This window comes from Antedon mediterranea, chromosome 5 (genome assembly GCF_964355755.1).
Source record: "Antedon mediterranea chromosome 5, ecAntMedi1.1, whole genome shotgun sequence".
In the NCBI taxonomy this organism is placed as follows: Eukaryota; Metazoa; Echinodermata; class Crinoidea; order Comatulida; family Antedonidae; genus Antedon; species Antedon mediterranea.
The window spans coordinates 24,434,990-24,446,442 of record NC_092674.1 but is presented as its reverse complement, the minus strand read 5'-3'; the positions used below and the strand labels follow the sequence as shown (position 1 = coordinate 24,446,442).

At 33.6% G+C, this 11,453-nt stretch overlaps 1 protein-coding gene across 1 annotated transcript; it reads left to right on the top strand.

Annotated features, from left to right (window-relative positions):
• Positions 1–4,714: 4,714 nt before the first annotated feature.
• LOC140049839 (uncharacterized) lies at positions 4,715–10,304 on the top strand. The gene is made up of 9 exons (XM_072094787.1): positions 4,715–4,811; positions 5,296–5,409; positions 5,892–5,966; positions 6,810–6,878; positions 7,269–7,410; positions 7,824–7,937; positions 8,625–8,777; positions 9,093–9,254; positions 9,775–10,304. The coding sequence occupies exons 1-9, from the start codon at positions 4,779–4,781 to the stop codon at positions 10,302–10,304; spliced, it is 1,392 nt and encodes a 463-aa protein (XP_071950888.1). The 5' UTR covers positions 4,715–4,778.
• Positions 10,305–11,453: the final 1,149 nt, after the last annotated feature.

Below are 11,453 nucleotides of genomic sequence, written 5' to 3'. Positions count from 1 at the left end.
AGACTTATATAATAATATAATATGCATGTTAAGATTTAGACTTATATAATAATATAATATGAGTGTTCAGTGATTTGCTGTACGTGATGAGAACATCACATTCATTAATAATCCAGCTTTTAGTAACTTTTTTCATTATATTTTTGGGCTAGATTTGGCAGCATAAATAGAAGAGTCAAATCGTGTTAAAAAGGGCTACAAAGTAAAAAGGTCACAGAAAAATAAAGATACCAAAATTTTGACTGCTGCTGCTGACCTTTTTGGACAAAACTGCATGATTTGTGAACTACTGCATTTAGCATTTAATACAGTAGTACATAAATCACGAAGTTTTGTCCAAAGAGGTCAGCAGCGGTCATGTAGCAAAACCAAAGAAACTAGCAAATCAATATTATTAATAAATAAATAAATAAATACCAGGAGGATATGAATTATGACGTATTACCTCTGACTGACCAGTAAAAAGTTTTAAAAAGTAATTTTAAACATAACTGGTTATTACAGTACTTATAATCATGTACCAAATTTGGCGTTGACGTGCGCAATAATACTAATGTATTATGCTTCCGCCGGTATCAGTTTCCGAGGTCTGTGAAGTTAGTTTCTATACTCCTTTCGACACGTTAATCTATTAGAAACCAAATGAACGATTTCCGTATATCAGTACTATTGTTTTTACAGCAAATTGGAAATAACACGTAACGTATCGTCTGTTTGGGTAAGTAGAATAGCCTTGTTTTGGGCAAATCACTTTTTTTGCTACATTTTTTGGTTACATTAAACGTAGTAAGCCGCAACCCATTTTAACTGCATGTATAAAATAATAGGCTTACAATGTTTAACAATGAAGGAAGTGATGTTTGACTTAGGCTTCCATTATTATGGGAATGTATTTTGTTTATACCGGATAAATACAAAAAAAATACGTGTAAGGTGGAGGAACTCTATAATCTACTTATTAGGTTTAATTTATTATTATTATGCATGAACAATAATTATGCATATTTAATTTAAATCATTACAGTTACAACAGTAACAATAAATAACTTTAGGTTTAGCATATTATGTCATATAGACAAAATACAATAAATGGAAATAATACTGTATAGGCCTAAACGTGGGGATTCTTTATGGGATAATATATGAATCCGGCTGTATTACCTTGAGTTGACAGTCAACAGCGTTTATATCAATGCAAATGCACATGATGTACCAGTGTCGCAAAAAAAAAAAGAAAAAAAAGGGCCCACCCGGGTCGTCGACGAAAACACTATGATTTGCAATACACTCGTTTCTACTCATGTTCATAAACCTATATTATTGTTTAGGATCCCCTCTCCCCGCATTGTCATAAAACACTAGGCCTATTGTAAAGTTAAGAAAATAACTTATGTTCATGACACCTACATTACTGTTTAGGATCCCCTCTCCCCGCATTGTCATAAAACACTATTGTATAGTTAGGAAAATAACTCATGCGCATGACACCTACAGTACTGTTTAGGATCCCTTCACCGCATTGCCATAATGCACTATTGTAAAGTTCGGAAAATTACATATTATTAGATTTGATTATTATGATTTACGAACATCAGTCATTCCAAGAAATTAATGGTTGTTTCAGTTCGAACCGGAAGAAGAAATCACAAACTGTTCCGGTTGTTGTTAGATAAAACGATTCTTATTTGACAGAGAAGTTGATCACGGGATCATTAGCAATATCGCATCGCCAGTGGTGTCGTTTGACAAAAAAAGTGTGATATGCCCAAATATGGTAGAAATGTGCCTATGACATCATCATGTCCATAATAGGCACATCACATTTTTTTCACATAAAGTTTGATAGTGTAGACAAGGCCTTACTGTATCATGTCTACCAACCACGCATACGATAATTCTTACTTTTCTACTATCAGCCAAGCAAAAAAACACCCCCCAAATATTTTTCTTTCACAACCTCTAACACATACCATACTATGCACATTGATTGAATAAATCCAGTATGCATTGCATTGATTTTATTTCTAGTGCTTAAAATTTATAGTAAATTATACGTGGTTGACTTTTGACCCCAATACATTTCTTTTGTTTTTATAGAATAACTAATATATTTACAACATAGTAACAATCTACCGTGGGAGAATTAGTTTACAGTTGCGGTTAAAGCATGAAGAATTCTTTAACTGAAACTATTAAAGTTATACAGTGGAAAAAAGTGGTTGAAAATGCCATTCTAATGCCACATATGTATTATCTTTGAGCAAAAATTGGATGGGAAAACAATTATTTACCTAAAAACTGCAATTTAAAGCAAATAATAATAAAATAGTCTCTCAACACAAGACAACTTTGGTTACCGTTTTGCGTCTTTTATAAGTAAAATCAAGTTTTCCCTTTTTTCTACGGAAATAAATAATTTTATTAAACTGTAATGATTGTATTCAATTCAATTTTCCTGTTTTTACTACTACTACGCCAATTAAATTTGCTGCGTAGGTAGACTTGTATAAATAAATACGGCGTCGAGCAAAAATCTGTCTGGAATTAAATATTTATTGCATTACTTGCGATCATAGTGTAAGGTACGGTCATAGAACTCCAACTTGATGGTTATTTTACTGAACAACATAGGCCTACTATACATCAATGGAACAAGCAGAAGTGTTGTATTTGGGTCGATTAAATGCTGCTCTTCCTTGGTTATACTTCATCGTTGAGTCTGTGGCGAGCGTATGCAATTTAATTTAATTGGTGACGTTGGCACAAAAGTTCTTTTAATTTTACGTACACAAGAAAATACAGACAATTAATTTGTCATTTCATTTTTTCAATTCCTTTTTTACAGCTATACATTAAAATGTATTTATTTAAAAAAGTTTGCAAATTTTTTTTTCAGGAACTAAACTAAAATGGCAAACAAGACAATGGGAAGAAATGTTCACAAGATGATGAAAATAACCGGTCTAAGTATCATATACGATGTTTTCTTTTATCAAAATGCACTCAAGGATTCCATAGGAAACCTATCAAGAAATATAAAAAAATGTAAGAATCTTGAAAAGCACCGATATTATCGTATGATTGGTGGGTGTCACGAAACCTAAGACCACGAAAGCTAAGACCCCCTAAGACCTAAGATCACGAAAGCTAAGACCCAAGACCTAAGATTACAAATATTTATCTTTCGCACCTGCCTTGTATTTTACCTCCCAACATTTATTCTGAATACCACACCTTAGAATTGGCACTTTTATGAAAAAGAATCACATAAAAAGTAACAAATACAATTTTAAATTGATGATTTTACAGACGTTTTTCTCGCACACAAACTGTTTGCAAATTTCGCATGAATTATAGCCTACAGTACAGTAGGCCTACCCCTGTTCAATGTTTTTGTTTCTATGGAACGTCAAAAGAGCAAAAATTATATAGAGGGCTGAAAACTCTGTGGAGTCCATCTACAGTGTGGATGGAACAATGTAAAATTAAAATTGTAATGATAATAGTATAATCATGCAAGTACGAAGAAATAAATACTGGCAAATACATTTTAATTTAAAAATCATGATAATAAGTTTTTTTGTTTCGTTTTCTTTCTGTTTTTATACTTGTACTATTATTGTTGCTATTTTGGCGCTTCATAGAAACAAAAACATTGAGCATGGGGGGAACTCGAGGAGTCACAGGTATAGTAGAGATATTATAATAGTTCACTATAATATCTCTATGAGTATACAAAGAAACATGTCTGTAAAATCATCAATTTAAAGGATTTATTTATTTGTTTTTATGTGTTTCTCCTTCTGAAAGTACTTTTAAATCCTAATTTTAAAGTGTGGTATTCAGGATAGAGTTAGTCAACAAATTTGGAGTCAAAATACAAGAATTTAGAAAGGCAGGTGCGTAAGAAAAACATCCTCTGAACCAACACAATGGAGTAAATATATACTAACAAACAACCCGTCAAGTTTGCTCAACGGGCGAAATAATGTGAGTTTATCTATGTTTTGCAGTAGTATTTAATTATATTTATGGTAATAAATGAAACCTACTGTGTTTAAAATTATGTATGGATAAACAAGTATTGTTTTTAAGCTGTAATATATCTTAGAATTTGTAATCTTAGGTCTTGGGTCTTAGCTTTCGTGATCTTAGGTCTTAGGGGGTCTTAGCTTTCGTGGTTTTAGGTTTCGTGACACCCTATGATTGGTTCCCACTAGAGACGCAACACAAGGACGTAACAGGAATTGACCAATCACAAGCAATTGATTATTCGAACTCTCGCTGGTCATTGGTCAACACGCTTGCGTTGCATTTACGTCGCGTTGCGTCCTAGTGGGAACCAAGCTTAAACGTCATAAAGGGTAGATGTTGAACAGTAGGTTCGGGGAAAAGGAAGAATTGACATTAGGAAAGAATTTGGAACGACGTTAAGGAGAAAAATTCAAGATTTTTCAGTAGGCTAAGTAACTTGACTAATCGCAGGCAGGCGATGGCTCATCGGAATTCTTGCTTGCCATTGTTCAACTTGTTTTTGCGTTGTGGCTAGGGAACCTAGTGTGGAAATTCGTAGCTAAACGCATTTCTTGCTGAATATTTACGATGTAAATTAATAGTCCGATTATTCCTCTTGCTGAATATTTACGGTGTAAATTAATAGTCCGATTATTTATATACATTACTATATAGTATCAAGTGCACTGTTGGAATGGTCTAAAAATGAAAGTAACCCGGCTTTTTATGAGGTTTTCTCCAACTGGGTTAACTTGGATGACGCAATGTGCTCCATACTACAGGACATACTGGAACAGGTATTGTATAACAATTTGCCGGATTAGTCCATTATTATATAGGGATATTATATTTTTTTTTTTGCTCTTTGAACGAGAGAGCGCATGCTTGGTTTATTCAGGTAAGCGAGAAATTAGAAATGGTTTCGTCTATTGATGTAACGGTGGGTCCCATGAATACCACCAAAAGTAGAATATGGTTTAGATTGTTATAATGAAAAAAGTACGAAACGGGAGAACACTCGTTCTCACGGTAGAGCAAAGCACTCTCAAACGCTCAGTCAAATACTGTTATATAGGCCTAAATATAATGTAATAACAGCAGATATGACAATACATTAAAGACAATGAGTCAATAAAAATCATATGATAAAACCGATTTAGATCACATTTCTAATCTCGGAAGTTTTCATCTACACGGAAGAGCATTTAAAATATTACTTATTTTACTGGTGTTAATTTAACTATTGACATCTGAGTGATCACGAATCACTTTTTTGTTTAGTGCAACCAATTTGGAAATGTATTTAAGATCATTGAAAAAAAACATGAAGGTATTGATGTATTGAGGAAGAAAAGGAAGGAAAAACAATCGGAAATATCTAGACTCCGAACTAAGGTAAAAATCGTAAAAAAATTACTAAGAATTTGTAAAAAAGGTTTTTCATAAAACACGCCTCTTTATTGTTTATCCTAGAATAATAATCGAATTTCAATTAAATTTACGGGATTTGATTATAAATGTTCGCCTGTTTTTAAGTACATGGTATCTTTTTATATATTTATATTTGTAATTTTTATATGTATTTTTGTATGTGTACGCCATTTGGAAAATGACTTTCCAACATATTTTATGATGGACCAATAAATATTATATTATCTTATCTATAATATATAGACTATAGACTATATGACACCATTTTTTTCTAAATTTCAAATTATTGATCTATTTGATTTAAATACCATTTTCAAAGTTTCAATCATGTTTTGGGCAACAGCGACATTTATATCATTCTCTTTACATAAAAGATACCAAAAATATTTCAAACAAATAAATGACCGATCAAATATTCAAGTAATGTAATTTCATAAATGTTGCAGATTAACACACTGAAAAGAGTTGTTGGTGGCAAACGGTTGGAATTCAAAGACAAAATGGAAGTTGATTTAAATAAGGTAATTTTTATGTTTTATGCTTATGTTGATTATTACTTCCTGATTTTGAAAAATACGTCTAACTTTATTTTGAAAGAAGAATTATATTTTTAAAATATGAATTATACTTCTAGAGAAAGTTTGTTTTAAATCACAATTTCCAATCCTTCATGAAGAGTTAATTTATGCATTAACTAACCAGTTGCTGATGGGGGTCAAAGGTTCACATTTTTTTATTAACTAAATTAAGAAGACACAAACAGGTTTGCATGTTTTCAAAACAAATTGCAATATGCCATTATTTTTTCATGCCGAAACAAAAATGTCTTACTTTTTCCAGTAAAAAAAGTTATAAACAAAATGGCCGCCATTTCAATACGAAGTAAAAACTGAAGTGTCAACAAGGCCTAATGGATTCCGTGTCTGAATTACATGTGTTTAGACACCAATATTGTGTATTTATCTTATTTAGATCTTATGTTATGCACATTTTATATACAATTAGCGCCATTTTGAAAAATGGCCGCCATTTCAAGACAAGGTTAAAATTAAGTGTCAACAGAGCTTAGAGTGATCAGAAGGGATTAATTAGGATATCTGGCTATGTTGACAGCCTCTAACATTCCACTCCCCCTAACTCATTTTTTTTTCCAGATTTTTTGCCTAGACTAAAATAGATTCACAAACACAGTGTGGAACTTTACAGAGATATTCATTCATATATCAGTAATAATCAAAAATTGAAAATTGCTGCCAAGTGGTTCACCAAAATGGAAAGTGCAAAAGGATTAGATATACAATTAGGCCTAATTAATATTATAGTTGGTCATTATCATTGTTGATTATTATCATTTCTATATCCAGGGACTTGAAGACCTTCATGAACTCAATGATTCACTGATAAAAGAAATAGTCTATTTCGAAAAGGAAAAGGTAAGTTATTACTATAAACACAACAAAGATGTAAGAATAATGTGGCATCGTGAAACAATAAAAAAACCATTATTTCACGAAAGAAAATTAAAATTAAGTTGAAAAACATTAGGTCAACAATGATGATCTGCTTGCAAGTACAGTATAATGTTATACATTACGTAACCATTCCTTATCTAACAAACAGTCAGCAGAGTAACTGTTTGTGTACCGCTAACACATTATGATAACAAGATCATTTTGAATATTATGTTAATTATACAAAATGATAGCTGGTTTATATACTTGAGAACTGTCAATAACTGGAAAATCTGGTAATGTTTTCAAACAACAAACAAACAAACATAAACATTCAAACAATAACTTCTTTGTCTGAATTATTTCACTTAGGCTAAAATGGTAAAAGAAGCATTAGTGGATAACAGTCAATTTTGGTTAAAATGCACGACTGATAGCCAATTGATTTTCAAGGCTCAATCACAAATCGCTTCAAGTATGAAAGAGAGTCCTGAACCATTTTTTTTTACAGACGGTAATAGCTCTATATTTTTTCATACATAGGCCTATGCTATTTTGTTAACATTATTTATGAATCTTGTTATCTGTAGGCCTAATCCGTTTAATAAAATAAACATGCAGAAGATACGACAATATAGGAACATAAACTTCATAAAACGTGAAAGTTTCATAAAGTGAAAAATAATAAAGTGTAACACCTTGATAATATAATAAGATAACTGGCAATTACATAACTAGCACTGTGTCGTTTGTCAGGCGACAGGAACATTATGATAAAACGCCATTGAAGAACGTAGAAGAAAAATGCCCCTTCTTAGCATATTGGCAACAGATATACAAACTCATGAATGTGGAGCCAACTGGTATATGAAGTAATCCACTTACATCGAATATGCCTGTAAAATCATGTCAATGTTTTCTTCTCAGAAAATCAAACAATTGTTAGAAATGTGTTAGAACAGTTGAAGTTAAGCAATACAGAAGTACGTTCAGAAGGTTCCCCAGGTTCCTCACCAGTACTAAGTGGTGATAAGTCACAAGGTAAGTAGCCATTCTGAAATCTTGGCATCTGGACTTGCCCCAAGTCGGTAGTTATTGTCTTTTTTATGCAAGTCCACCGATCGACGTTCGAATTTTTGTCTGAGTACTACGAAATTGTGAGCTCAAGTATCACACACATAAACGCTTTATGTGTCAAAATAAATTTGTTACTATTTCGGTCAGAACGTAGGCTACATGACATCGTCTATAGTAAGTTTATTTGAAACGGTAATGGTAAATTAAACCCCAGATTAAAAAAAAGAAACTAGAGAAACATTAAACGGCTCGTTGTAATACCACAAATTGACAGAATTCAAATGATGTCCAGAAAGGACTGAATTTGAATTGTTTTTTACTTCAAAAGCTCTTTTAATATCTGTTTTTAGGTAAAGGCACTTTGCTAAAAGTGCCATAGAATTATCTTCTGAGTTAAAATCTCTCGATTGGGGTTTTGCCGTTTCACATTACTCTATGTACCTAATGTACTATGGAGAAAAAAAGATGATTTATCTATGTAACAGTTAGGTTTGTTAAATTAATGAGTTGATCAACCTATGTGCATAGGCACACAGACTAATCTGTTCGACAGACATAACATGTTCCCACAGAATAAAAGCCGAATCAATACCTCATTCGTGTATATCGAGTTCGCTCGAGTTACAACAACAAATAATACATTTTTTACAGAAAAATCTAAGAAATCGGATTTGTTCCGGCGTTTACCAGCACTTCCTCCGGCCTGGGGCAGCTACAGACGAACGAAGACTCCCAAGTACGGGAAATCAAACTCAGACACGAATCTTTCCAAAATCACTGAATCAAATACTTGTCAAAACAAAGGTAAAGATAAAGATTATAATGATCGGTAACGTACCTTGTTTCATGATTAATTCTTTATAAATATAATCCGTAAATCCCCAGCAATTTCTTTTTGAGCTATTATGTGATTATTATCAGACCAGTTATTGTAGGCCTACTTTGTTGTAGTAACAATTTAGCATCATTGACATTGTTTTGTTTAGAATACACAGGTGTAAATCCACATACCTGTTGCGCCCTCATGAACAAAAAAAAGTGTTACGGTACGTTTATTTTTCTTTTTGTTTTGTTTCCTGCATACTTTGTCTGTAATATGTAATTTTGTTGTATTTTCAGAGGGTGAAAAAAAATCGACTAATCCAGTTCAAAGAGCTAAAACGATCAGTAATTTTGAATATGATACCAAAGCCACTACAATATTGTCTGATGAAGAAGAAGTAGTGATGGAGAGTGGAAGTGAAGAAGATTACGTTGTTCCAAATTACTACAATGAAAAGGGTAAAGGAAACTTGTTTTAGAACACTCAGAAATCGTACCGGTATTTCCATGCGTGATAGAACGCTTAAAGCTTGGCCGGTCCCCACTAGGACGTTAGCCGCATTGCAAGCGAATTGACTAATCACAGGCGACATTTGGACTTAACCATCGCTTGCAATTGGTCAATCGCTTGGGTTGCGGCTTACGTCCTTGCGTTGCGTCCTAGAGGGAACCAAGCTTAACTTTACTAATAAACGTTTCGCTCCCGTAAATAGCCAACCTGCTAGAGACTCAGTCCACACTGAATCACGTTGACTAATGTGACTCTTTTGACAAAAAAAGTGTGATGTGTTCAAATAATGGTAGTGACATGCCCAAATAATGGTAGTGATACGACATCATCATGTCCATAATAATATGGGCACATCACATTTTTTGTTACATAAAGTTTGGTAGTGTAAAAAGAGCTTTAGCATAAAAGGAAACGCTTCTTGTTTAGGGAACACTGTTTAATCATCATGTTTTCTTTCTCCTACTGTAGCCATTGAGGGTAAAACACCAAGAATATCTCTTGGGAAGCTTAAAAGTATAAAAGTTGCAGTTTCGTCAATAGATGATGCGTACATACAGCTAGAAGATAATGATGCCATATATCACGATATACCACCTACGCCGTCAGACGACGATGATCAGATCCCGCTAGGTGTCTGTCCTCTACGCAGAAAAGTTGATAGAGTCTACCAAGAAATACCAACGACGACGTCATCACCTTTGAGACAATTGCGTCCTGGCGTCGTCAACCGAACTTGTAACCTAACTGCTGGCGATGGATATCAAACCATGTCATCGATTTTTCCAATAGTATGTCCACGTCAGAACTCGGACGATTCAGATTATCAAGATATGTCTAATAGGTCAAGCCAGGTCATCGAAGATACATATTCTATACCTTTAATGAATGAATCAGAGACAGGTAAAAATATGTACTGTGGTAATTTAATCTTAAGTTTGTTCTTCTTTGAAACGTTGTTGCGCTTCATAACCAATGTTCCCGTAATAGGGAGTCCCTGAACACACGTTTGCCATAGTGTTAACACATAGGACAATATTGCTCCTTGTACGAATCACGGACAAAAGAAGGTCTCCTTAATAGGCTTCTTTTGGAGGCAATTGTAGACAGAAACTGCAAAACAGTAAAAGGTGCATGTTTTAAAAGTGGGTCCAAAACCTAACTTTACAATAGCACCTATAAACATAATAGATTATGATATATTATTATTAATTATTCTACTGTACGTTAATTTTGTTTTGACCCCTTTAGTAGACTTCGATTCAGTGTATGCGGTTTGTCTGTCAGAGGATGGTGACGAACAATGCAGTACATTAAGTCAATCCGCACCTTCTGGAAATTACCAAAGAGACGACCATACCACCCCAGAAGGTTTAGGACAATTCGGAGCGCCTTCTGAGCCTATTCTATCACACATCCACCACGTCAATGATAATAGTACCTTAAGTGACCAAGAACCAAAACCCAGAATCAGGAGTGAGGCCATATCAAGTCTTAAGATAAAGCGACCAACGATACGACGAAATCTAAAACTCGCAAATAGCCAAGCAGATTTACATGAATACATTAACTTTTGTACAATAGATGAAGGAGGTCACATTGATCATGACACCACTTGTAAAACACATCCGGGTAGGTGCATAGAATTAAGCTTTGTTCCCACTAGGACGCAATGCAAAGACGTAGACGCAACGTAAACGATTTGACCAATGACAAGCGACAGTTGAATAAATACATTGCTTGTGATTGGTCAAATCCCTTACATTGCGTAACGACGTTGTGTTGCGTCTCTAGTGGGAACCAAGCATTAAGTATGTACGTACGTACATTTAGTTTTGGACAAATAGGATGACTGTCATAAATGAAAAATACTGTTACTGTTGCTTACTGTTATGAAAATACTGATATGCAATTATCAAACTTTATTCCAACACTTCTTAAATTTATTTTCCATTCAAATAAAATACATTCTTGAAGAAGATTCTAAGAATTCTTGGTCATCTCAATGATTCAGTTATTAAAGTTAATTTGTTTGCTTTTTTTTTTCTCCTCATACGTGAAAAATCAGTCGATAAGCCTCCGGTAAAGAAAAAACCAAACTTCTTACAGAGCCGTCCAAAGAAGAAACTAAAAGAAGTGAGGAAAGATGA

Excerpts from the sequence above, each read along its gene's own strand:
- LOC140049839 (XM_072094787.1), top strand. The coding sequence starts at position 4,779 with ATGTGCTCCATACTACAGGACATACTGGAACAG. Across the intron at positions 4,812-5,295 it reads TACAGGACATACTGGAACAG|TGCAACCAATTTGGAAATGT; the intron begins GTATTGTATAAC and ends TTTTTTGTTTAG. Across the intron at positions 9,255-9,774 it reads AAATTACTACAATGAAAAGG|CCATTGAGGGTAAAACACCA; the intron begins GTAAAGGAAACT and ends CTCCTACTGTAG.